The sequence below is a fragment of the Daldinia loculata genome (assembly GCF_022478755.1).
Source record: "Daldinia loculata strain CBS 113971 unplaced genomic scaffold F4817scaffold_28, whole genome shotgun sequence".
Taxonomy (NCBI): Eukaryota; Fungi; Ascomycota; class Sordariomycetes; order Xylariales; family Hypoxylaceae; genus Daldinia; species Daldinia loculata.
Window position 1 is genome coordinate 3312 of NW_026054882.1, and position 26640 is coordinate 29951.

Here is a 26640-nt window from a genome sequence, read left to right on the forward strand (position 1 = left end):
ATTATTTTTTAAATATTTAAATAAATAAAACTTTTTATATTTTATTAAAAAACTTAAACAATTATAATAAAAATATTTTTTAAAAAATATTTATTTTAAAAATATAAATTATATATTTAATTTTACATTTATTAAATTATATTTATTAAATTTAAATAAAATATTTTTTATATTTATATTATTAAATTTAAACGTTAATTATTTTAATTTTAAAATTATTATTTTATTTAATTTATTAAAAAAATTTAAAATTATATTAAAAATAATTATTTTTAAATTATTAAATAAAAAATAAGTTAATTATTTTAAATAAATTTTAATTTTATTTATAAATTTTTTAAATTATTATTTAAAAAATTATTTTATAATAAAATAAATTTATAAAATAAAATTTATAAAATTTATTATATTATTAAAAAAAATTTTTTAATTTATTAATAATAATTATAAAAATAAAAAAAGGTAATTTAATTTTAAATAATATTATTTAATTAAATTTAATAAATAAATAGTTAATGTTTAAACAAAAAATGTTAAATTATTTAATAATTTAAAATTATAAAAAGATATTTTTAAAAGAAATAAATAAAATAATTTCGAAAAAAAATTAAAATTTTATGTTAATTAAATTATATAAAAAAAATAAAATTTAATAAAATAAATAAAATAAAATTTATAATTATATTAAATATTATTTAAAAAAAAATCTTAAAAATATAATAATAAATAAAATAATTGTAGTTAAAATTTAAAAAATTTAAAAAAAAAATATAAATTATAAAATAATATTATATTTTAAAATTTAACGTTTAAATAAAATATTATATTATTTAATATTAAAGATTTTATAATTATATTATTATTAAAATTATATTAAATTTAATTTAATTTTAAAAAATTAAACAAAATTTATATTATTAATAAATTTTTTAACGTTTTAAATTTGAAATATAATATATTTTTTATTATTTTTTTTTAAAATTATAATATTATTTTAATTTAAAATAATAATAATTAAATTATTAAAGTTATAATTATTATAAATAATGTTATTAAATTAATATAAAAAAAAAAATAAACGTAAAAAATTAAAAATAAAAATATTAAATATGTTTTTATTAATTATTTTAATAAGTTTAATAATAAATGTAAAAATAGTTTTATATGTATTTATTATATAATTATAAAATATTAAATAATAAATTATAATTTAACAAAATATTTTTAAAAATATTTTAAAAAATATTTTAAAAGTTAATATAATAAATTTAAAAATAAATTTAAAAAATTTAAAATTAATAAAAATAATAATATAATAATTATATTATTTTATTAAAATAATATTAATATTTTAATAATTTTTATTGTTATTATTATATTTATAACGTTTAAGAAATTATTAATTAAATTATTAATTAATTTTTTAAAATTAAATATTTTATTAAAAAATTTTTAAAATTATTTATTTAAGAAATTATAATAAAATATATTTATAATAAAAATATAAAATATATTATTAAAATTTATTAATTTTATAATTATTTTAATATTAAATTTTATTTTTATAAATTTATTAATTAATAATATTTTAATAATAATAAAATTTATAATAATAAATAAATTTAAAATAAAAAAATTAATTATTAAATTAAAAAAAGTTATAATAATTAATAATAACTATAATTAAATAAATTGTTGTAATAAAATTTTATTTATAAATTTACATTTATATAAAAACTTTTATATTTATAATATTAATAAAAAAATTATTATATTTAAATTATAAAATATTATTATTTTTTAAATTATTATTAACAAATAATTTAAAAGAATTAAAATTATAAACGTAATTTATTATTTTAATTTTATTTATAATTTTATTTTAATTTTATAATTTATTTAAAAAAATATTAAATTTTTATTTTAATAAAATTTAACGTATAATGTTAAAAGTAAAAAGATATTTTTAATAATAATTAAAATAAATAGTTTATATATAATTAATTAAAAAAATAATAATTTTAATATAATAAATTTTAAAATAATTTCTTATTTTTATTTTATTTTTAATTTAATTTTAAAAATATAATATAAAAAATTAAATTATTTAAATAATTAAAATTTTAAAAAATTAATAAATATATTTATAAATATTAAATTTTTAAAAAAATATTATTTTTATAAAATTTATATAAAAAATAAAATAAATAAAAAATCTTATATAAATATATTAAAATAAAATATTTATAAATTAAAATTATTATATTTAAATAAAATAAATATATTTATAAATATTATAAACGTTAATAATAATAAAAATTAATTAATTATTATATATAATTATTTATATATAATATAAATTATATTATTAAAAAATCTTAAAAATTAATTATTAATATTTAAAAAATTTTTAAAATAATAAAAAAAATTTAAACGTTATTATTATATTATTATTTTAAATATTTTAAATATATATATAAATAATAAGTTTAAAAAATATTATTAATAAAAAGATATAATTATTTAATATATAATTATAAAATAATTATAATTTAAAAATTTTATTAAAAATATTATAAATAAATTAAAAAATAAAACCAAAATAATATTAATATAAATATATAATAATAATATATTTAATAAATATTAATTTATTATTATATAAATAATAATATATTTAATAAATAAATTATTTTATAATATTTTAAATAAAACCTTTTATAAAATTTAATATAATAACTTTTTAAACTTAATTTATTTAATTATAATTAAAATTAATAATTATTATTTAAAAAATCAAAAGTTAAATATATTTTAAAATAAAATTATAATATATAAAATATTAAAATATAAAAATAATAATATATTGTTAAACGGGTATTAATTAAAATTAATCAAGTGAAATAAAAGCTTAAATTAATTTAAAAAAATAGTTATTTATTGTGTGTATATGTGGTTTTTATAAGCGATAAATAATTTATACTAAAGTTAACCACTTTATTAATTAATTAAAAGTTATTTACAACGTTAGTTATAAACTTTGTTTATGCGATACACCCCCGAATCTTTTAAAATCATTATTTCGAAAAACTTTATACGGTTAATAAAGCTATTTTTTTTATTTTACTACCACTTTTTAACTTAAATGGTGGTTATTTATAATTTTATATATATTTATAAAAAAAATGTATATATTATCCTTTAATTAAAACAACGGTTATAAAAGAATTATATTTAAATAAATGTTTAATTTAATTTAACTCGTGCGTTTATAAGTTATAAATTAACCGTTATTAACTTACTTTTTTTAATAAATTATAATGCCCGTAAAAAATGGGTTAACCGTTATTAACTTACCTTTTTTTTAAAACAAAATGTATATTTTTTAAAAATAAATTAATTGTTATTAATTTATTTTTTTATATAAAGTTAAATATGTTTGTAAAAAATAAGTTAATTATTATTAACTTACTTTTTTTTATAAAGTTAAAAATAAATATGCGAGGCGTAAATAACAAACGTTAAAAATAACTTTATTTTATATTTTTATTTTTAACGTTTTTAAAGTTATATTATTATTAGGTTAAAGTAATAGCTATTTTTTTTATTTAATTATTAATGTAATTTATATTATTTTATAAATTTAAAATATATTTTTATAAATTTATACTTTTTTTAATTAAATATATATTAAAACTATAAATTGTTTATATTGTAAACGGTATATTTAAACTTTTTATAATGTTTTATTAATTAATTATATTTACTTTTTAACTTTTTAAAATATAAATAAATATATTTTAACGCATTTTTTATTCCGGTAATAAATACTTTTAAATTTATTAACGGCGTTATTTTTTAATATAATAAAATTATTAACCATTTCCTGTAATTTTTTAACGTAAGTTATATATAATTTAATATTTTATTTTTAACTATTTAATTGAATTATATTTAAACTTATTTTAAAACTATTTTAATAATTATAATCTCGAAAAATTCTTGTATAAATAATTACTTTTTAACTTTAATTAAATTATAAACTTTAACTTTAATATATACGCGTTTTTATTATTTATACCATATTTTAAAGTTTAATTAAAATTAAACTATTAATATAATTATTTTATATTTTTAATATATATTAATAATAACATTTTTTTTAAATAATGTTAATTTTTTATAAAATAAACAAATAACTTTTTAAATAAATAATAGCTTATTTAATTAATTTATTTCAAATTTTATTATAATAAATTGTAAAATTTTAAAATTAACCGTATAATTAATTTTAATATAATAATTTAAATGTTTAATATAATAGTTACTTTAAACGTAAACCGGGACTTATAACTATTAAACGGGTATTAGTTAAAACCGATTAAATAAAATAAAAGTTTAAATTGATTTAAAGAAATAATTATTTATCGTATATATGTATAACTTTTATAAACGACAAATAACTTACATTAAAGTTAACCACTTTATTAATTAATTAAAAGTTATTTATAACATTAATTATAAACCTCGTTTATGCAACATATATATATTTATAAAATATTATTAATAAATTTTAATAAAATTATTAACGTTAATAATATTATATTTAAAAAAAAATATTTATATATATTTATTAAAAATTTTATAACGTTAAAAAAATATTTAAAATTATTATTATTATTATTTTTATATTTACTAATAAATTAATTAAAATTAATTAAATTTATTTAAAAACTATTTTATATTTACTTTATTTTTATAATAAATTTTATTACGTTTAATTATTACATTTTATACCGTTTAAACTTTAATATATAATTTATAATAAAAAAATCTTATAATATTTTAAATTATAATATATATTTAAAAATTTTTATAAATAAAAAAAAATAACGATTTAATTAATATAAAAACAATTTATTATATAATTTATTTAAATATAATTTTAAATAATAAATAAATATTATATTATTTAATAAATATTAATTAAAAATAAATAAAACTTTTTAATATATTATATATTTAATTAATATAATAATAATAACCGTTAAATTTAAACTTAAATCGTATAAAAAAGTTAAATATAACTTTAAATAATATTAATAATATAAAATTATAAATATTAAATATTAATTATTAATAAATAATTATATATAAATATTATATAAATTATTTATAAAATATAAATTATTATCTAATAAATAATTATATAAAATCAAAAAGAATTTAAATAATAAAATTATTTAATATAAAATTAAATAAATAATTAAAAAATTTAAATAAATCGAAATATTAAATTATATTAATACCTTTATATTAATAATTAAACTTATAAATTATAAAACTATATTTATTATAATAACAATTTTAAATTTAAAATTAAAATAAATAAATATTATTATTATTTTTTTATATAAAAATATAAACAAAAACATTTACGTTAAATAATTCTTTAAATTTAAAAATAATATAAATAAATATTATAAATTTAATAAAATTTTATACAGTTTAAAATAAATTTTACAAATATAATATTAAATATTAATAATATATTTATAAATATTAAAATTTAAAATATTTAATTTAAACGTAAAAATATTTATTAAAAGCTATATTTATATAATAATTTATATAAATAATTTATTTATTATTAAACTTTTTAAAAATAAAATTTATAAAATTAAAGCTAAATTAATTAAAAAATTTAAAATAATTAATTTAAACTTTTATTTATATTATTTAAAAATAATTATTAAAAAAAATTACTTTAATAAAATAATTAAATTTAATTAAAAAATATATTTAAAAAAGATTATTAAAAATTTAAATTAATAAAAATTTAATTTTATTAATATATTTATAAATATTTTAAAAATCTTTAAACCTTTAAATAATTATATAATAATTATTACCAATATTAAATAATATATATAAATTATAAAATATTTTATATATATAATAATAAATATATATTTTAATATTATATATATTATATCATATTTAAATTATTATATAAAAACCTTTATTATAATATATATATTTATAATAAAAAAAATCTTAAAATATTTAAAAAAAACTTTAAACTATAAATTCATATATTAAAATAATTTAAAAAACTTTATAAAATAAATAAATATTAATTATATAAAATATATATAATTTAAAAAATTAATTTTAAAATATATTTTTAATATAAATAATAATATTATTAATTAATTATTAAAAAAATAACCGATAATTATTACTTTTATTTATAAATTTAAATTTAAAAATATAATAAATATTATACAAAAAATAATTTAATTATATTAATTATTAATTAAATTAATTATTAAAAAAATAAAATTATTATTATAATTATATACGGTAATAATTAAAAAATATTAATATTTATTAAAAATTTATAATTTTATATATAAATTAAATATATTAAAATTAACGTTTATTTTATTTATAAAAAATAAATTAATAATAAAATAAATTTTATATATATTTTTATAATTTAATAAATTATTAATAACTTTATTAAACTTTTATTAAAAAACATATTTATTAAATTTAAAAAAATAATAAACTTTCGCTTATAAAACAAATAAAAAATAATAAAAAATAAACACTTTATAACCAATAAAATAACCCACATTAATTATAAAATATATAAATACAAAATATAATTAAAAGTATTAACCATAATTAAACTTAAACTAAAACATACTTTTAAAACATATTATTAAAAGTTTTAAAATTAATACACTTTAAAAACCATATATAATAATAATAAAATACGTTTAAAAATTATATATTTAAACTTTTTATTACCTTAATTATAAAATAAAATTATTTTATAAAAAACATTTTTAATAATTAAAATAAATTTATTAAAATAATAATTAAAATTATATACCTTTAAAATATTAATATATAAAGATTAATTATTATAATTTTAAAAAATTTAAACTTATTTTATTAAAAAGAAATTATTTTTAAAAAACGTAAAAAATTTTATATTATTAATTTAATTAATAATAAATAAATAATAAATTTAAAATAAATTTACTTTAAAACATTTATAACAATTATTAAATAATATATATTAAAGCCATATTTTTTACATATATTAATAAATTATATTTTTTCGTAATAATTTAAACTAAATAAATTAAATAAATTATATATTTAATTTTTTATTATAAAACTTATTTTATAATTTTATAAAATTAACATTTAAAATTAAAAAAAAAAACTTAAATAAAATTATTTAATATATTTAATAAATAATTAATAAATAATAAATAAAAAAATAAATATTAACATATATTTATAATAATTATTATTAATAACGTTATAAAATTAAAAAAATAAATATTAATATAAAATTATAACTTTATAAAAACAATATTAATTAAAACTTATTAAAAATAAATAATATAAAAAAAATAATACTTATTTATAAAATATTTATAAAAATAAAAACATATAAATAAAACTAAAATATAATATAATATTAATATATTAAATAATAAAACAAATTACTATTTTTTACTATTATTAAAAAAAATTAAAAAATAAATATAACTTAAAAACTTATTTTACAAAAACTTTAATAACTTACGTTTTCGCCAATACGTAAAACTAAAACTTTAAAAAAAATATAAAGTTATATAAATTTAATTATTACAAAAAAATCTTAAAAATAAACTATAAATATGGTTTAAATAAAAATACTAAAATATATAAAATTAATAAATTAAATAATTAATAATACGCTTTACATTTATAGTTTATATATAATAAATATGTTTATTTAGTCCTTTTAATAAATAATATAATAATACAATATATACATACTTTATAACCTACGTTTAATTTCAATAAAAGCCAACCATTATTTCACAACTCACCAAGTTAAATTATGTACCACAATTATCATACCTACTATCCATACATAGTCACAGCTTCACTCTTTTCGCTTCATGAATAATCATGACTGTCATTTTCTTATGAGTTAGCACTTGGCTTTTATTGGTACCTCTGGACCACTGAGAAGTCACGTACAGTTATTTCTAGAAAATAAAATATCTATGTTAATACACAACTCTAGTCAATAATATCTAGATACTATATTTAGTGTCAAGTCTTAGTTTTATAACTCTTCTTGCTGGACTTTATATTTGGGAGTGTCTTGTGCCGCACAACTCCAGCACTTCGCCTTAGCAGCATTCCACAGTTTGGATCGTACTGGGCTTTTCGTGACCGTGGGCAGATGATGCTATTTTAAATCACACCCTTGGAATTGGAAAACGAAACCGGCGAACTGTCAGGCGCAATTTCATCTTCAATCCACGCTTGGAGCTGCGCGAATAGTGAGTCTGGTTGGCCGGGACCGCCCAAGCAGTGTCCGAGATTTCAAAATAGCGAAAGAAATCCTCTACGTTGTTAACTTTTCTGAAAACTTCTTGGTAGTATCGCTCGGTACCTTTGGGTGGTATGATAATGTCGGCCTGCATGTAATAAGCGAAGATTAACATTCCCATTTTAATAGCTAATAGTGGGAATCCACTTACCGATCCGTGGGGGATACCATCTTAAACGAGGAAATATTAGGGTCTTCTGTACTAATGGCGAAACAACACTCTTGTCTACTTGCATGCGGGAGGCTTAAGGATTCATCTAACGTAAGATTGGAGAGGTTGAAACCGGGATCTTTCACGACAACTAGCGTCAACCAATACCACCCCAAAGGATTAGAGTGTCCCATGGTACAACTTCCATTAAAACAGTCCGTAGCTGCAACACAAATTGGAATTTTTGTGCTGCGAGAATGACACGTCAGATCACTTCCCGGGTTTATCCCATTCCACTGTTATCAATATCCAGTTAACAATTGCCATGGCGATGAGTTTCAGACAGGTCTGCTTCAAGGTATATTTTAAGGCTTTGAAGCGGTCGTCTTTAGATATAAACCGGGCTGGACGGGAGATGGTTGTTGTAAGGAAAGTTTCGGATAGTACGTACTAGATTCTCTCTCGTTAAAGATATTATGCCTTCCCATGCTGCCTTGGCTACTTCCGCCGCCGCCTGGGTGATATTATTCGCTGTATCATCATAAGCAATGGTTGTGTTAACGAGGTCAAACGAATTAAAAAGCTTCTTGCACTCATCTACACTCGCGATGATGCCATCTACTACACCGTCTAATCCGTCACACCTGGAAATTGCTGAGGCGGTGATGGCATCTAGTTCGCACCAACGAGGGTATTCTTTTATCATGCGCATAACATGCTCTGGCAAAAGCCTATTCAGCATCACATCTGACCAGTATATCGCCGGTGCGCCTGCAGAAATGCCATCGTACGCCTTTGGAACCCTTTGAGCCAGCATGACGCCCTGTCGGACGCCCTCTGAGCATCCATTGAAATAGGAATTCTTTGGAGGCTAGCCGTAGAAGCTTTCTATTAGAGACTTTCCGATTGCCTAGAGTCGTATTAGTTATATACTTCGTGGCCATGGGTATTCAATCAAGCCATACCTCGTCGTTCAAGCTTTTAGAAGTAAAGTCCTCTAGCATATACCAATCGACATTCCCAGGACTAGTCGAAACCCAAGAAAATGGATCCGTGGCACTTTTCAGCCCGGCGTCGGTGGTAATGGAGGCGTAGCCATCATACGTTGCCCCTGGTGAACCCATATATGATAAATCAATGCGACCTGCCACCCATCCGCCGCCTCCTACTACCTAGAAACGTCCGTTCCAGTTGTCGATAGGAAGCCATGCTTCTACATACATCTCATAATCATATCTAGGGTGAGTATAAGCGACGGTGACATTGTAGAAGTGGGCCCGCTCGACTTTGAGCAATGGTGCCGTAAATACGTAGCCTTCCGGGATATTGAGGCTATAATTTGCTACTAGAGACGCCGAAATTTCAAAAACTTCCGCACCGAAGACCGTAGGAGCAAAGATGCTTGGAACGCAGGCGTTGACGAGGGATCCCAGAGCCATTTTCCTTTCAAAATTTCTAATGGCAAATTAGGTGAAGTGTGTGTATTCTCTTGCTGACTTGGAACTGATCCAGGCGACGGGTTGTCGAGAGGACATGCTTCATTATGTAGGGACTTTCACGTAAGCATCTTCGCGTAGACTTATTCGCGTAAAAGGCATGTCGCTTAGTTACAATCTAGTCCTACGGCGTGGGTGTTGGTAACTCACAATACAGAAACCCCAGTCCTAGTTGTAATAACACATCAATGCAGAGTGAGCCGTCCAGATACACACCGAGTTTTGCAGCGCCAAAAGGTTAAGGGCATGATCGGACGGGTTCTAAATATAGCGAACCACCGAACCCCTCGGTTTGCGACTCGGAAAGTTTACATTGCTTTTCATAGCTATTAAGTGCTCATTGCTTAATTCATTCATGCAGCTTGTTCGTGTGGATTAAACAAGGAATCACACGTAATTGTTCCGATTTGCAACGGGGTTGCCGGAGTCGGATCGGCCCCACTTTAGCGCCGATTGATTGACCGCGTCCGAGATTGCGACCGGATCTAAAACGGAGGGCTATTAACCCAATTTGTGTCCCCCCTTATCCTCTAGCATCTCGGTATCTTATTCTACCATATTTCCCAAACTTTTTCCCAAATGCTCCGGTCAAAATCGACCTTCAATACTTGGCATCTTTGTTTGTAATACTCGCAGAAGTCGAAGGCATTTCCTACCCTCATCATACGTGTCCTGGCTCCACGTTTAAGTAAGTTAAGACACAACTCTGGCCAACAGTTCTGTAGGCAGAAGCTAAGAATTGGCGGCCCATTAATTATATCGTTTGGATCGGCGCCGTAGTTTAGGAAATGTGTGGCTATGTTTAAGAAGGCTTTCCGTCGAGGTTTATCAATTGGCACAATGTTCGACTGAGGCTGATCCGCATATTTGAGAGCTCTAATAAATAATGATTGGTCATCAGAGCACCATGACCCAGCTTCGAGGAGCATTCGTATTATAGGCTCCCGCCTCTCGGCCTGGTCACGGAACGACGTTGGAAATGCTCTCTGTATAATATAGGGAGGGACTTCCGCCGATCCTTTTAAAAGTAGTTGCACTATTTTAACATGTGCCCCATCAACGGCTCTCTCCAAAGCACTAGGGCTTGGTATGCCTTTGATATCTATAATTGCGCCGTGCTCAAGCAAGAGTTCGGTACTCTCAATATAGTTCATCTCGGATGCTCGCTGAAGAGGGGTGCATCCCATGCTTGTTATTCCGTTTGAATTTCTTCCTTTGCGAAGTAAGGTACGAAGAATATCTGAGTTTTGAGATTCTAATGCCAACTCAACAGATGATACTCTTTTGTTGTATTGCACATGTAGATCAGCCCCAAACCTTAGTAGAACTGATATCTCTAGCTTCAAAGCATGATCCGAAATTGGCACTTTGTTAATATTTTGAACTTGTGTTAAAGAAACGTGAAGGGGAGTTCGACCATCTGAAACGCGAACGTTTAGATTTGCACCCAGTCCTAGCGCCAAGGATAACACATCTGTATAATCTTCGGAAAGCAAGGGCAATCCGTCAACCTGGATCGTATTTAATATATCCATAGCTCCCGGCTCGTGTTTCGGGAGAAGATCAATTACATCCTTTGCACACTGCTTTTTATTGCGTATCTTTAAAGCCTCCAACGCGAGTAACATTGCCGGTTTTCCGTCAAAAAATGATTCCGACGGCGTTGCTCCGGAATCCAAAAGTAGCCTAACAAGATCCAAATTGCCGGCATATATAGCACCTCCTAGAGGTGAATCTTGTAGTGCTCCCCGGTTCACGGAAATCCCGAGGTCGATAAGGCGCCTCGTCACGGGACATATGCCATCACTCATTGCCTTCTTTTGAATTATATCCAGGAGCATATCCGCCCAGCGTTCTCCTTTCATAGCTTTTTGCTGGTCAATACTTACAGCAGGATGGTCAAGGAAGTCCATGATAATAAAAGTATTTGAAGGATATTGGGACGTCACCAATCGAAGGAGAATCTCGGGGCTCCATTGAAGACTTTCGGCAGGGTCTGCACCGGCGTCCAAGAAGTATTTGATTACCCCCCAATCTACGAAGTCTGTTGAAATGTAGAGGGCAAAGATATCGGACAAAATTTTAGCCCCAAGTTGAGGCGGCTTGGGTGCAGCATGGATGATACCAATATCGCTTTCTGTTACATCGTACGGTGTAAAGAAATGCTTAATTAGGGACGCATGCGAGTATAGAACCGCCCAATGTAAAGGAGGCATGGGATTTTTGTGTGCCGCCCAGGGTAGCTGTGTATGATCCATACCGACCACGAGATTCTCCCACAATTGCTGTATAACCATGTCGCCATCAAGAGTTCGTGTATGCTCCAGCCAGTTTTCCGTCGCATAAGCAAGTAAGCATAGAGAAATCTGAACTTTACGATCATTTACGCTGATGATTTGGTTCATGATGTCGATATTGGCTGTTGTTCTGCGACGGCTATGTTTAAAAATAGAGCCCATCAGCTTCCCCAGCCTTGGCTCATCTATAATAACACCGTTTATAACCTTATCGGGGATCTTTTCTGCGTATAGCTTCTGCTGGGTAGCCACTCTGGTATCAAAAAGATTATAGTTGAGATATGTCACGCAAACTGATCCCATATGTAACTCCGCCTCCTTTAAGGAAAAGTGAAACGGGGCCATATGGGGTGGATGCGTTTCCGACAATAGGTGCACTAGTGTGCTGTGATGGATAAATAGAACCGTGCCGTCCTCTTCGTCGATTTCGAGGAGGTTGCCACCGCTAACGTATACGAGGGCTTCCGGGTCCAGCGGGAGTGTGGGCGCATCCCAAACTAGACTTCCAGGGGCAACAGTAGCCGCAACTTGAAATTCGTCTAGAAGTAATGGACGTGTGGCGGCTGCCACGATCTTGAAATGCCTGTTGCCGTATCTTCTAGACTTACCTCTTGCAAGCGCGTGATCGAAAGCTTCAGGCAAGTCCTCGGGTAGGTTCTGCAAAATATGGAGTAGTTATGTCTGTTGTTGAAACAAGAGTACTTGTATTCATCGGAAGTATTGCCTCGATTTGCAATGCCACCCAAAGATACATCCCTTGAGCCCCCAATAACAACTGCTCCCTCATGAGTCTCTTTGAGTCTGGATCTAGAGGTCGCGATAAAGTTCGTCTATCAATTTCCCGGTCAATGAAATCTTCAATTTCTTTATACCGACTTTGATTATTCAATGTGATAGTGATTTGCGCGGAGTTGTTTATATTGGAGAATAGCTTTGCCTGGATTCTGGACCCAGGATTACCTGATGAACAGAGAAAAACTTTTCTTTTTTGCATGAGATTAGAAAGGAAGTTGATGATATCATCGGACTCATCACTGTTGCAATTTTCGATACCATCCACTACCAAAAAGATTCCCTCATCCTTGGATGTCGCTCGGAAGAGAAGGTTGGTGATCCCCTCGAGTGTTGCTAGCTTTGATATGGTCTCATCCATGTCAAAACTCCAGAACGGATCATCAAGGGGGATGTTTCTTAGTAGTTGGTAAGTAATACTTCCCAAGAAGTCTCTAAAGCTCAAGGACTCCGGTTCCTTTGATACGCAGAAGAAATAAAGGCACGGTTGTCGTAGGTGAATGTCTGCCACAATATTCGCCAGTGTAACGGTTTTCCCACTGCCTATGCTGCCATTTAACTACAAAACGCACGAAGCATCTCGGCTACGCCAGGCTGAGTATTCTTTCGTCTCGAAGATCCAGAAACATGATCCTTTCCGCCGCTGGCGTCGCCATAAGTTTTCATAGTTTGCTTGATGAGGAGATAGTAATAGAAGGAGTCGATATTTCTGATCAAAGTTCTGCTTCTTTCTTGAGCTACCTGTTATGTGCCGTACGAGGCTCATGTTTCGTTCGATGGCATTCTTTTCTGCTTTTAACACGAACCTAGTCGAGAGTATATTGGACTTCTGTTCGATGAGCTTGCCCCATTGTCCCAATTCTTCTATTAGCGGATTGAACTCGTTATCGGGCGAGGAAAGCATTGATGAGGCAAACTGAGCCAGAGCGGATTTCTTTGTGAAAAGTACAATCTTCTCGCAGAGTCGAACGATACCTATCAGATATTCCAACAGGAAAGATCGTAGTTCGCTGTCTTCGGAGAAGAGCTTAGCAAAATCGCTGTGGAGCGACCAAGCAGTGCCGAGTTTCATGAAAATGGACGATATCATGTCATAGTAGCCAAGGAAACAGACGATCGACTACATATTTTTAGAACTAGATTAGAACGTCATCAAGACGCTAGGTATATTGTCCTCGACGAACAAAATAGACAAGGCCGAAGTTAGGCTAGCTTACCTCGAGACAAATCCTCAAAGCACACCAAACACCACATACAAGAATATTCTGCGAACTGCCCACCAGTACATCTCCAATACTGGCAATTGATTGGATACGACTCAAGAAATTCTTTAGTCTCGTCCCGAGTGGCCTCCATGCTCTATGACGCCTAGCCCCTTCTCTGTTTAACTCCTCGGTAACCCTTATCACATCTGGACCGCATGTTAACAAATGTTTTGCGATTTTCTTCGTCAAGTGCTGTAGCAAATTCGGATAGTTCAAGCCCTAGCCTAGCATCAGGCTTCAGCCTGCCGGCCAAAATTAAGGCTTTAGACATTGCAAAGGGCTGCACGTAAAACCACTAATAACACCTAAAATACAGGCTTAACATGTATCTTGAAATAATATAGATAAAGTTCATGTTAGCGATAGAGTTATACACATACGTGTATATTCGCGAGAGGATAAGTCCAATCCACTGCCTTTTGGGCTGAGCCGAATTTATATATGAGTGAAAAGGTATATCGATGGAAAGGCCGGGGCGGGGCTATGCTTTCTCTTCTAATAACATCATTGTTACGGCCACCCATTGGACAGCTCTCGTCGATCGGAACGCCTATCCAGTCCGCCTGAGCAAAGCCCCTGAAAAAAGAGGCTTAGCGGCGAAACTGGGAGGGAGAGGGAAAACGCAATAGAGACCAATGAGCGAAAGAATTCCTTAAATCAATAATGATGATTTCGATACTCCATTTACGCACTATCTCCTATATTAAAATGCCTCGAGCTGTGACTAGCCTTGGTCAATACTTACGTATTTATTGAGTTCTCCTTCGCTTAATATTTACTTGAGAGGTACTTACGCTGAATCGAGATATTTTGATTGGTTTACTCTTGGATGTAAAGTGCTTTCTCGGTATCATCTTTACTGCGGCTAGTGCCTACTGCCCTGAGCCTGACGACAGAAAAGTAGAAATTAAGCCTATAAAAACAAAGGGCGTTTGTAAGGGGTCCCCAGAGAGCTGTAGGTACTTAGCTTGGGTATTTAATAGTAGCTAATGACAACCAGCAAATCATGTCTCTTCTTTGCAGCAAGGCGGTCATTACATGCCAGAAGTAAAGTCAAAATCATGGCAAAGTACCATATTGACCTGTTTCCTCCCGCCGATCCCTAAAACTTCCCATAAAGATCCTTATCTCCCATCGTCTCAAAGTCATTCCATTCACAGCCACTAGTAAGCCCAGACTCTCGTCTCTCCCCGTGCATCTTTCACCCCTTTCCTGTTCATTCTCGAATAGTACAACCTCAAGCAAAGCGCTATTATCGCCACGAGAAAGTTACACGCGGCGCATACGAAATTCCCAGTGGGGTAACCCAGCTTTGCTTCATCTCCTTTCCATATCCACTGTGAGATAATCTGTCCTATTCCAGCGCATGAATTATGCAGGGCGATGGCGAATGGGATCGTCAATAAGCTCGGCGTGTTGCATGTTACCCAGTTCGTCATCGACGGCGCCGCCGGGAAGGCTCCGGCTGCTGCCATGCAGAGGCAGCCGTATCGTTTTACGTACGCAGTCGGCGGTAGCAATCCAGCTATGAGCCAGCCTAAGCCGCCGATTGTTGAAATTACGGTGATATGAAAGCCACGGGCTTCAAACCGATCAGCAGAGTAAGAAAGCACGATGGCTACCGCGAACCCGACAACCCACTAAGTTGGGATGAGATGTTAGCATGAGAAACTCGCGTATCCTATATTTTCGACTATTTTATTCCGTATCTTGCTCAGCCTCGAAAGACATCAAAATAACTGGTGCGCCTCTAATAATAGGAATGCAGGTAGATAGCCATAATATAAAATTGCGTCGACGTTGGAATCCTACGGGACAATAAAAAGGACAACTTGAAAGGCACATACCGGTGGGACTGTCATTAGCTGCGCATGAATACTCTGATAGCCTAGACCGGACACAATAGTTGGGGCGAAAAAGGTGAATGAGCCTTGGGTCACTACGTTCGCCACGTAGGCAAGGTAGTGAGCCAGCATCCGTGGACTGAAAAACGTCTCCAAGATCTCCTTCCGCGTAGCATGCTCTCTATTCCACCCGCCGCCTCGATCTTTTAGGCGATCTTCTGCAAAACTCTTCTCCTCCGCGCTGAGAAACTTGGCCCGGGATGGGTAGTCTGGTAGGAGCAACAGTGTCGGCAGCACGCTTAAGATGGTGATAATGCCCTCAACTATAAAGAGCCAGCGAAACCCCTCGACTCCAGCTGCGCCATTTATGGTACCCATACCATAGGCGATAGCTCCCCCGAATGCCCCGGCCAGGTTGCAAAAGGCGATGACAAAGGCTATCCTAACGGCTCGCTCATTATGTCGATACCAGATTGTTATGAGGTAAACAATGCCGGGGAAGAAGCCGGCCTCGAACTACGTCAAGTCAGCAACCAAGCTATATCCGTCTCAATCTGGTATTCGTCGTAAGATCCTGTACTTACCACGCCGATGAGCAAGCGCAATGCTAAGACCGTTGCATAATTCCTAACAAAAGCAAACCCCAAAGTCAGAAGTCCCCAGCTACCCAACAGTATCGCTAGCCACCTAGAGGGGGCTACATAATGTTTCATAACCCAATTGGAGGGCACTTCAAACAGGGTATATGCCACAGAAAATAAGGTCACGGTAAGAGCATATCCGTTACTTGACATCCCTGTCTTGTGAAGAAGATCATCTCCGGTCTCTTGATTCAATACCCTGGCATTACCTATATTTCCCCTGTCTAGAAAGTTGAGTAGATATAACCAGCAACATATTGGGAGTATCCGGACGTCGAGGCGTCGGTTTAAGAGCTTGCTGCGGTTGTGATCAAACTCTCCATTATTGGTCTCTTGAAGAGACTTGTCGGCTTTCCCCTACATAGTAGTCTCGAGTTAGCTGGCCCTAATCATTATAAACTTAACTTGACTAACCTCTTCGGTGTTGCCCTCGAAGTATTGAGGAGGCTCGATTTTTTCCATCTTCTCCAGCTCAACATATCGTGGAGGGGTTACTCGTAGGAGGTTGGGACATATTGGAGGACCCAATCTAGTTAAAGTACGTCCTCTTTATAAGGCAATGCGACCAGCTACCAGACATCATACAATGAAATCTCCTCCCTCTACAGCGATAGAGATAGCCGATTTCTCCGCATTACCACTTGAACTCCCCATACTACCCCGCAAAGCAGACACGATCTGCCTCTTGACTGTAAACCTTTTTGGATATGTAGACGCGCTACTCGTTAACGCGGGGTAGTTCCCCAGATTCCGGTTTTATAATAGACCACGCCTCTAGACCGCGAGAACATATGCCGAAGTGACAGTTTTATTACCAAGCTCTTAAGGAAATTAGTCACAATCCTAGCTCGAGCTTATCGGAATTAGATTAAGCCCGGGGGGGTGAACAAAGCGCGACATCAAGTACTTAGCAGATTCGCCAAGAGACCAAACTTGTACGGAATACAATGGGTTTATAATTCGCCGTTAGATAAGGAGTTATAAAGGATATTCGATCATTATAGCGATTAAGTAACCGTTAGTTGATATGAGAAGTTTAGTCAATCCGAAAATACTGACGTTTACATAGTGTCAAGTGAGGATAAGAGAATTGGACCAATTGATAAGAACTGTTCCACTTTTTAATCGACCCAATATTTCGACTCATTTTCAAGTACGGATTACAATTCCTAATATCCCAATCTTAATTCCGACCCTGATCTTCTCTGGTGGGATTCTATTGTTTGACCTACTATATACAAACTATGAATGCTAAGCCCTTATGGTTACTACTTAGTGATATTCATTTCGGATCACGTGATCTTGATAGAGTCATACGAACTTCAAACTGGATTGCCTCTCTTCCCAAGTCTCATACAAATATTCGTCGCGCAATCATCTGCGGTGACCTACTCACAACGCGCACTTCGCAGCCAACTCACGTCCTTTCAGCATGCTACCGCTTCTTAAACAAGCTGGTGGAAGCCGTGCCGCATGTCGATATCATCCTAGGCAATCATGACTTGGCTTACCGCTTCGATTACACCACTTCGGCCTTGGAGGCGCTTTCAATTAATCGACTAGCCCCCTTCGTAACGCTCCATACGAAATTAGGATGTCACGAATGGGATGGCCGACGGGTATTTGTGATGCCGTTTCGCGAAGACCAGAACCAAATTGTTAAGGAGATACATAACTTGGACCCGAAGAGCGCCGCCCAGACGGTTGGGTTCGGACACCTGGCCATAAACCGGGCTATAACACAGAAATACACCGTAAATTCGGAGACCGGGAAGCCTGGTTTCTCCATAAGGTACCCCGGCCTTACTGGCGTGGGTGGATTTGCGCCGCTGGCGAGGACATTTACTGGCCACTTCCACAGCCACCAAACGATTCTCCAAGGTACGAGCGAACAGAATCAGGATCTCCATGGAAGTATAACATATATCGGGGCACCGTTACAGCTTACGTGGGCGGATCTGTTCGACACCAATAGAGGGGTCATTTTGCTCGACCCCGAGACTCTGCAGAATGACCTTATCTGTAACCCTTATGCAGTCGGTTATGTGTCGATGGATATCCAAGATATACTCTCGGGTGAGATGGACGAAGAACATATCCGCGACAAGCATGTCATGATTACCGGGAATTTATCAAGATACAAGTACATTTCAGCTAGAGAAAGTCTGGTTAAATTAGGAGCGCGCAGCGTAAGAGACTGGAAGCCTTTTGAGCCGGCGTGGCAATCCCAGAAGAATGGTCTCGGTAAGACCATGCTTCCTGCTGATATCCAAAACCTACCGAACATAGGGAGCGATGGATTGTCAGGGGAAACGGGGGACGTCAAATCTTCTAATCCCATTCATCCCTCGGCCATTGCTTCACCAAGACCGATGGCCGAGCAAATAGAGCGCGAGCCGATTGACCTTGGCGAAGTTACCGACGAATACGTGTCTTCTCTAAGTCTCGGACCTGCTCTTGAGAGCAAGCGAGGGTTATTAGCCGCCGTAGGAAAGCGACTTGTGAAGATCGGGAGTTCCGCTCGCGACAAGGTCAACGACACGATCAAGTATAGGGATATTCTCGACTTGTCCACCTCCTTGGCTGTTCCCTCGAATGAATCTCCGCGCATCTTTATCGCACACCCTATTGCTATCGAAATTACAAACTTCCTCGGCGTCCAGGGCTCTCTCGAGCTTCAATTTGAGCGTCACTTTCAACCTGGTATGAACTTTATAATCGGAAAAAATGGCGCGGGTAAGACGACAATCATCGAGGCAATCGTGTGGTGCCAATTTGGACAGTGTATCAGGGACGGGCTTGGGGTGAACGACGTTGTCAACGACATCGTCGGGAAGAACTGCAACGTTCGTCTTACATTTGCCAATGGGTATTCGATTTCACGGTCTAGGAAGCATAGCGAGTTTCAGAATCGCGTGATTGTGGAAAAGGACGGTATCGTACAGCCCCAGTTTGAAGGACCCAGCGCCAGAAGTTCTCAGGCGTCTATCAATGAATTGCTAGGCGTAGACTTCGACACGTTTATCAGAACAATTCTTCTAGGTAACGAAAGTACTCGGAGCTTCTTGAGCGCCTCGCAACTACAGAAGAGGCAGTTGATTGAAGCCGCTTTGGGTCTAGGGATCCTAGACGGGTGTACAGAAACTTGCAATTTAATGATGAGCCAGGTAGACGAGGAGCTAGGCGTGAAGCAGTCGCGACTCAAAGAGGTTACCCATACAATCGCTCATCTCAAAGGTCGGGTTTCCCAAATGGTTAAAACGCTGAAACGTTTATTTGTCGAGGCAGAGACTATCATTGACCAGGTGCAACTCGAAGACCAAAAACACTTTGCATCCCTGAACGCGAAAGAGCTCAGGATAAAGCAGCTTAGGGAGGAACTTGAGAGTGAGCAATTGCCAAATCTAGAGCCTGAGCTTTCAGAGCTTCGAAGGAACGTTTCTAGAGCACATGGCGAAGTGGGAAAGCTTGGTACGCTAGCAAAGCTTTCACGGGCTCGTTTATCAATAGATCGTAAGAGGGCAGCTATCAAGCATGAGATGGTAGCTATTGGTACGCAGCTTGGTGATTTCGAAAGAACAGTCGAGCGTCTGCTGGAAGAGAACGAAATATTGGAGATCCCACCTCCATCCGCCAACGAGAACCATGGCAAAGCGGAGCGTAGCGAACAGGGCTTTCTGCCTAGTATCATGCTCATATTTCGGAACGCCTGGGCGTCTATGCTTAGATTTATCAGCTTAAAATTATCTCCTAACATCATAAAAGTAGAGCAGCGGTGGCACGACCACATGAGGGCAATCGTTGCCTTCAACAACACTATCAGGGAAGTACAAATCAAAATTTCGACTATGGAGGACGCTGTATCAAATTATTCCAACGATACTTCCCGACAAGATATCATGAGCATAACGGTACAACAAGCATTACGCATTCCCACTCAGCTAAGTGCCGCCATTGATGAGCTACAACGTGCGACAAGCCAATACAATCATCTCCAACAGCAATATGAGAGCCAAAAACAGAAGCGACTTCGCAAGCAGCAAGATCTAGACGGACGAGAAAAGGACATTGATACGACGAGACAAAAATGGCAAGTGTCTTTAGATCGGTACCATCTGATGCTCGCTGGCAAAGAGAAAGAAATTGCCACCTATAAAGAACACCTCCAGTCGGATGCCGAATCCGTTTTTGGCCTCGTCCGCCAAGCAGCCGACCTAAGGAAAGAGGCTGCAGAAATACACTCACACAGGGAAATATTCGCCTTTTGGCAATCTGCTCTTACGCGACGGCAGGTAGCAAAGGCTACGTTTCGGCATCACGTCACCGAGCGACATCTAGGGGAGCTAAACAAACTTCTAGGACAGATCCTGTTAGTCATGTATCAGGACGCAAACTATGCGCGCAATATGACTTCTGGTACTATCGGAGCACTCTTCAAAGAAGAATACCAGGATGGTGACGATCGAGATGATAATCAAGAGTCCACGTCAGTGCTTGAACCGTCTCTATCGATGAATCAGGCACTTGATTACGCAAAGCGAAGTGGTGGTGAACGCAAACGCGTAGATCTGGCGCTATTCTTCGCGCTGTCTATGATGGCAGGGGCCAGAAGTCCCCACATGGCGAGGTACATGCTTGTTGACGAAGCCTTTGACTCCTTAGATGTAAGCGGCCAAGCTTCCGTGCTTAAATGGTGCCGCTGGATGGCGGAACGGCTATCGTACGTCTTAGTTATTACGCATAGCCCAAACCTCGTCAAGCTCGCCGAGGAGGAAAGCGATGCTGGCGGTGGTGTCGGGGCAAATATTATTACTGTCAGGGCTGGTAATAAAGGCACCGAGTTGGTGGAAACGCAGGAGTCTATAGCTACCTCGCCTACTTAGCCAATTTTTAAGTTGCTAGCATATCATACAAATCCCCATTCTCGTACCTTGGAGCTTCTCGTAACGGAGATCAGAGACCTTTATGATATAAAATCTTATTCCCAAATTGAACTCGTGACTACTGATGGTACTTGGAGGCTAGATGGGAATAGCAGCCTGATCTTGCTTGGCAGGTGGTAAGTTCAGAGACATACTCCAAATCAATCATGTAAAATTTATGTTCTAGAATCTGCCATCGTAACCTAACCTATGGCTCGGCTACTTACACGATCAAGCCGGCGGAAAGGTATCAGGACACGACAGCTACACCCTAACTAACCCCCTGTCCAAATTCCCAAGCGAGTTTCCAGACCCCGATACCGAGAAAACTACTCGTGCTTGGTTCAAGCGGTGCTGTTCGAGAAGGGAGATAATGGAACGATAGACGCAACCCGGTTTTTATGGATGGTACATAAGCGGAAGGTCGAGATGCTACAAGAAAAAGCTTGTGTGGCTCGACGGAGCTTCTCGGCGACGCCATTGGTGGGGTATCGGGGCGGCGCGGTGGTATTCGAAATGGGAACGGAATCAATCTCCAGATTGCCATATTGGGCGGCTCGGCCTTGGCTCAGGTTGCAGCATTACCTCATGCCATGCATGGTTTTCAGCCGTTATTCGGGGCGAGCTAGGGAAGTCGGTCTACCAAGTCCGGGAGGGGGATCACATGGGGCGGCCAGAATGAGCGCTGCGGAAAGGCACGATGTGTAGCCCGAGACTGTAACTTTTTCTGCTGCTAAGGACCTAGGTAGGGTGTTAAGCGGCGGGCGGGTTTGCATGCCACGTCGATATAAATCGAAGGACGAAGTAGGGAGGCTGTGATTATTTATAGGATGTAATCCCCACGATCTGCAAACAGCCTGTCCTCAGCCTCAAATTGCGTGATAGAGATCTACACACGTCCTACGGCTAAACGATAAGTCCATTATGAGATCGACATTATTAGCTACCGTGGCTGCCTTGGGCGCTACACACGTCGCCGGCCATGCCACCTTCCAGGACCTCTGGATAAACGGCGTCGATATGATAAGTATACCCCGATGCCGAGTTTCGCCAGTTACTAACATGTCTCGCACGGGGGCTCATGTGCTAGATTACCGCTTTCTAACTCCCCGGTGACGAACGTAGCATCGAAGGACATCGCTTGCAATGCCGGTACTAAGCCTGTATCCGGAAAATGTAGTGTCGCCGCAGGATCGACAGTGACAGTAGAGATTCATCAGGTATGTATACCTTCACATTTCGTATACTCTATTATATGTCGGCTAATACGTCTGGTTAGCAACCCGGAGACCGTACTTGCGCAGCGGAAGCGATCGGTGGCGCCCACTACGGACCAGTCCAAGTATACATGGCCTCCGTAACCGATGCCTCGACGGCCGACGGGTCCTCCTCGTCATGGTTCAAGGTCTTCGCCGACACGTGGGCTAAGAACCCTTCGGGAGCAAGCGCTGATGACGATTGGTGGGGGACAAAAGATATCAACGAGTGTTGCGGCCGGATGGATGTGAAAATCCCATCCGATATAGCTGCTGGCGACTACCTCCTGCGGGCCGAAGCCTTGGCTCTACACACAGCGGGTCAAAGCGACGGCGCGCAGTTTTACATGACATGCTTCCAGCTGACCGTCACGGGCGGTGGTAGTGCCAAGCCCGCAGGTGTCTCGCTGCCCGGTGCCTATAAGGCAAGCGATCCTGGTATCCTCGTCAATATCCACGGGAAGTTGGATTCGTATGTTGCGCCTGGCCCAGCGGTCTACGCAGGTGGCTCGACAAAGAGCGCAGGCTCTTCATGCTCCGGCTGCGCGAGCACATGTGCCGCCGGAAAAGCCCCGTCGAGCACCGCTGGCGGCAATGGAGGTAGTACTCCTACCGCGAGTGCGACAAACACGGCCGCTCCACCAGCAAACACGGGCGATTCCGGGTCGGGATGCGGTGTCTCTTTATATGGTCAATGTGGAGGAAGCGGATTCACGGGCTGTACCAACTGCAGTGTAAGTCAAGGTTCTCTCCGCTAAACTTCTCTACTATCAAACATAACTGACTACTGCCCAGAGCGGAAAATGCCAAAAGCTCAACGATTACTATTCACAGTGTAGCTAATCTAAGACAGAAAGGGATTAGCGAGCATGCTTTGACGAGAAGACATGTTAAGGTAAATCGAATTGATATCGAGTAAACGTATTGCTGAGTTGTATGAGAAATTGAATTTGGCGTTAGTAATATTTATGTATATAATATAATGTGGCTGTACTCGCCGGAGCTCGTATGGTGTATCGGCTCGTGAACTATCGCCATTAATATTCATCACAACTCTTGTCCGCACACAATATTGATCGCAATCTTTCACTCTCTTGGGTATCACATCTGAATAGCGAGCATAGGGCGACAAGGCACGGGCAGATCGAGATGCACACAAGGCGGACAAACCCACGCTCTGTATCTAAAAGTTCGAAAAATCACGTCGGAGGGCCGGAGTAGTTCTTACGGCCCCAGGCGAAATACCATCCAGCCGAAATTGCCGTAAATCCTACAAAGACCACCGAAGCGTAGTTCATAAGAGAAGGATCCAGCACCGGAACGGTAGTTGGCATACAGAATAACGGAATGGCCAATAGAGACCAGCCTATGCTTTTATTAGCCCATGAGACAATGGCCGGCACGAAGCTCGGCACGATCGGGCAGACGACACTTACATAGAGACACGATGTTACAAAACCATCCGATCGGGCCTAGGTAGAAGCTGCCGGTGCGGACGGTCTGGCGTCCATTGAGCATACTGACAACGATCGGCGTAGCATAAGACGCCGTCAGCGCAATAACTCCGACGCCCGAGAAAGCATTGAAAGCAGCCGACGAGCCGAAGTAGATAAGGCCGAGGATGATCTGAACAACCATGCTGAGCATCATCGCGTTCAAGGGAACATCGTCGAGGTTATGGTTGATTTGCTTCCACCACTTTGAGCCGGGAATGGCGCCGTCGCGAGCAAATGCGTAGACGCACCGCGATGCGGCAGTCGTGCAGCCGATGCCGCATATGAGCGCCAAAACGAGGAGAGGAATTAGCAGACCGAATGCGCCCCCGGAGTTTCCTATTGCGCTCTTGATAATCGCCGGGACGGGTTGCGCGAGCACGATGAGTCCTTGAATATCGGGAAGAACAAACACTAACGGAATCATAAACATCAACCCAGCTACGGTGTTGATGCACACCGTCAATACCATGGCCTTGGGTACCTGCGTAGCCGGCGCTCGGACCTCTTCGCACATGCTGTAGTCTTTGTAAGGATGATGAACTAAGCGAGATGAGTTTTAAATACTTACGAGATGATCATGCCGGTAGAAGAAGTAGCGTAGGCGGCATGTAAGAGACCGACGATGAAAGACCAACCGGGTGTCCAGCCAGAGTTAGCCTCGAAATGCGTGAATACCCAACTGGCATCGCGGCGACCTTCCTTAGCAATGGCCAAGACGCAGGCCATGATAGCAATAACACCAGCAAAGGTCCAAAAAATTGCAAAGGTCTAAAAATCAAATGTCAATATTAGCCAAGCGTCGATGAGAGTAGAGAGAAATAGAAAATCCGTACGTCGAGAATAGGTAGCCATTTATTGCCTAGCGACGAAACGGCATTGCAAAGAAGCGTAATGGCTAGGAAGATGAGGAAGACTTGATAGGATTCACCGGCGAGCACAGCTTGACCATCCGCAGTCTCAAACACATTGACGCATCCGATCAAAAATAACGTCGTGCCGAAGTTGACGGCTAAGGTAATGGTAACATTTCCGACCACGTAAAGCCAACCACAGGTCCAAGCAGCAATGCGACGCCAGCGAGGAGGTGCCAGCATGAACGTCTGGTAATAAACACCACCGGCAGTTGGATATACGCTCGTAATTTCGCCGAGCGACGCGGCAACACAAATAATAATCATCGACACAGCAACCCATCCCCAGATGATGTTGACCGGTCCGCCTCCGACCAGAGGGTAATAGAGAGTCGTAGCTAAACCATACGGAATCGATGCCAGGACGAAAGACATGAAAGCAACCTGTAGAGTGGACCGATTCCGCGACAGCTCGGGAGTGTAACCGAGGGACACGAGCATTTGGTCGGCCGATCCCGCATCGGCTTCGCTAAGCAAGTCACGGACCGCATCGTCGGCGGTACTGACCGGCTTTTTCATGTCGGTATCTGCCATCATCTAATACTTCGACTTGAGCACGCGATCAAGTAAACGAGTGGCGCTTCATAAATGACACGCCGGTTATAAAGAGTATAAGGAATATATGTTACTAAGTCTCCATTTATATAATAACGTCTATACGATAATAGCAATGTCGATTGGTATTTCCTTTTGAGCTAAAGAATAAATTTGAACGAAGAATAGAATAACGATAAAGAGAAAAGAACGAGAACGAGTCGCAAAAAAAGATCACGGCTGATTTAGGTACTTGGGTAGGCCGGTAGAGAAAGAGAAAAATTATGTGGACTGACATCATACCTGGAAGTTGCCTGTGCATCAGTAGCTTAGATTAGGCTGCGCTTTCTAATTAATCCCTGCAAATCTTTAGATAACATATCTTTCACCTGCTTTTTCCCGGTTAGCGTCCCACGCGAATGACGGGGGGCTCCGCGTTCCTGATAAACATCCCTGTGGCGTGTGTTACTTGAGATAATTGAGATAAGAGATCTTGAATTACGCGCGGAGGTACATTACCGGATAGACTTACAAGAAATCAATGCGATAAACTCGGCATAAAGATGATTTAGTAAGTAGAAGCGCAAAACTGAGAATGCCCATAATGCTTAAGCTCGAAAAT

The 26640-nt window shown here is 35.2% G+C and overlaps 8 protein-coding genes across 8 annotated transcripts; 2 read left to right on the plus strand and 6 right to left on the minus strand.

Annotated features, from left to right (window-relative positions):
• Window positions 1-8274: 8274 nt before the first annotated feature.
• F4817DRAFT_359072 (tannase and feruloyl esterase) lies at window positions 8275-10003 on the minus strand (the record flags this gene model as incomplete). The annotated part of the gene is made up of 7 exons (XM_049306101.1): window positions 8275-8352; window positions 8433-8559; window positions 8592-8787; window positions 8827-8860; window positions 9016-9435; window positions 9530-9736; window positions 9782-10003. 7 exons carry the CDS (start codon window positions 10001-10003, stop codon window positions 8275-8277), a joined length of 1284 nt encoding a protein of 427 aa, XP_049158412.1.
• Window positions 10004-10221: 218 nt separating this feature from the next.
• F4817DRAFT_339031 (ankyrin repeat-containing domain protein) lies at window positions 10222-12201 on the minus strand. Its single transcript, XM_049303496.1, has one exon. The coding sequence runs from the start codon at window positions 11971-11973 to the stop codon at window positions 10612-10614; it is 1362 nt and encodes a 453-aa protein (XP_049158413.1). The 5' UTR covers window positions 11974-12201; the 3' UTR covers window positions 10222-10611.
• A 645-nt stretch (window positions 12202-12846) lies between these two features.
• F4817DRAFT_121121 (uncharacterized protein) lies at window positions 12847-13609 on the minus strand. Its single transcript, XM_049297634.1, has one exon. The coding sequence runs from the start codon at window positions 13508-13510 to the stop codon at window positions 12992-12994; it is 519 nt and encodes a 172-aa protein (XP_049158414.1). The 5' UTR covers window positions 13511-13609; the 3' UTR covers window positions 12847-12991.
• Window positions 13610-14336, minus strand: F4817DRAFT_121120 (uncharacterized protein). Its single transcript, XM_049297633.1, has one exon. The coding sequence runs from the start codon at window positions 14237-14239 to the stop codon at window positions 13709-13711; it is 531 nt and encodes a 176-aa protein (XP_049158415.1). The 5' UTR covers window positions 14240-14336; the 3' UTR covers window positions 13610-13708.
• Window positions 14337-15163: 827 nt separating this feature from the next.
• F4817DRAFT_339037 (MFS transporter) lies at window positions 15164-17970 on the minus strand. Its single transcript, XM_049303497.1, has 4 exons — window positions 17314-17970; window positions 16843-17256; window positions 16262-16774; window positions 15164-16054 (listed from the first exon to the last, which is right to left on the minus strand). Exons 1-4 carry the CDS (start codon window positions 17359-17361, stop codon window positions 15578-15580), a joined length of 1452 nt encoding a protein of 483 aa, XP_049158416.1. The 5' UTR covers window positions 17362-17970; the 3' UTR covers window positions 15164-15577.
• A 173-nt stretch (window positions 17971-18143) lies between these two features.
• On the plus strand, window positions 18144-21825 carry F4817DRAFT_365573 (P-loop containing nucleoside triphosphate hydrolase protein; the record flags this gene model as incomplete). The annotated part of the gene is made up of 1 exon (XM_049306885.1): window positions 18144-21825. One exon carries the CDS (start codon window positions 18144-18146, stop codon window positions 21780-21782), a length of 3639 nt encoding a protein of 1212 aa, XP_049158417.1. The 3' UTR covers window positions 21783-21825.
• Window positions 21826-22637: 812 nt separating this feature from the next.
• F4817DRAFT_121048 (lytic polysaccharide monooxygenase) lies at window positions 22638-24187 on the plus strand. The gene is made up of 4 exons (XM_049297631.1): window positions 22638-22844; window positions 22895-23041; window positions 23101-23811; window positions 23873-24187. Exons 1-4 carry the CDS (start codon window positions 22746-22748, stop codon window positions 23918-23920), a joined length of 1005 nt encoding a protein of 334 aa, XP_049158418.1. The 5' UTR covers window positions 22638-22745; the 3' UTR covers window positions 23921-24187.
• On the minus strand, window positions 24056-26301 carry F4817DRAFT_121052 (amino acid transporter). The gene is made up of 4 exons (XM_049297632.1): window positions 25407-26301; window positions 25142-25341; window positions 24514-25088; window positions 24056-24443 (listed from the first exon to the last, which is right to left on the minus strand). The coding sequence occupies exons 1-4, from the start codon at window positions 26019-26021 to the stop codon at window positions 24277-24279; spliced, it is 1557 nt and encodes a 518-aa protein (XP_049158419.1). The 5' UTR covers window positions 26022-26301; the 3' UTR covers window positions 24056-24276.
• Between the last annotated feature and the right edge of the window lie 339 nt (window positions 26302-26640).

Excerpts from the sequence above, each read along its gene's own strand:
- F4817DRAFT_339031 (XM_049303496.1), bottom strand. The coding sequence starts at position 11,973 with ATGGACTTCCTTGACCATCCTGCTGTAAGTATTGACCAGCAAAAAGCT.
- F4817DRAFT_121120 (XM_049297633.1), bottom strand. The coding sequence starts at position 14,239 with ATGATATCGTCCATTTTCATGAAACTCGGCACTGCTTGGTCGCTCCAC.
- F4817DRAFT_121048 (XM_049297631.1), top strand. The coding sequence starts at position 22,746 with ATGAGATCGACATTATTAGCTACCGTGGCTGCCTTGGGCGCTACACAC. Across the intron at positions 22,845-22,894 it reads GGATAAACGGCGTCGATATG|GGGGGCTCATGTGCTAGATT; the intron begins ATAAGTATACCC and ends CATGTCTCGCAC. Across the intron at positions 23,812-23,872 it reads CGGGCTGTACCAACTGCAGT|AGCGGAAAATGCCAAAAGCT; the intron begins GTAAGTCAAGGT and ends ACTACTGCCCAG.
- F4817DRAFT_121052 (XM_049297632.1), bottom strand. The coding sequence starts at position 26,021 with ATGATGGCAGATACCGACATGAAAAAGCCGGTCAGTACCGCCGACGAT. Across the intron at positions 25,342-25,406 it reads AATGGCTACCTATTCTCGAC|ACCTTTGCAATTTTTTGGAC; the intron begins GTACGGATTTTC and ends TTTGATTTTTAG. Across the intron at positions 24,444-24,513 it reads TTGTAACATCGTGTCTCTAT|GCTGGTCTCTATTGGCCATT; the intron begins GTAAGTGTCGTC and ends ATAAAAGCATAG.
- F4817DRAFT_339037 (XM_049303497.1), bottom strand. The coding sequence starts at position 17,361 with ATGGAAAAAATCGAGCCTCCTCAATACTTCGAGGGCAACACCGAAGAG. Across the intron at positions 17,257-17,313 it reads TCGAGGGCAACACCGAAGAG|GGGAAAGCCGACAAGTCTCT; the intron begins GTTAGTCAAGTT and ends ACTACTATGTAG. Across the intron at positions 16,775-16,842 it reads TGCGCTTGCTCATCGGCGTG|TTCGAGGCCGGCTTCTTCCC; the intron begins GTAAGTACAGGA and ends GACTTGACGTAG.
- F4817DRAFT_121121 (XM_049297634.1), bottom strand. The coding sequence starts at position 13,510 with ATGGATGAGACCATATCAAAGCTAGCAACACTCGAGGGGATCACCAAC.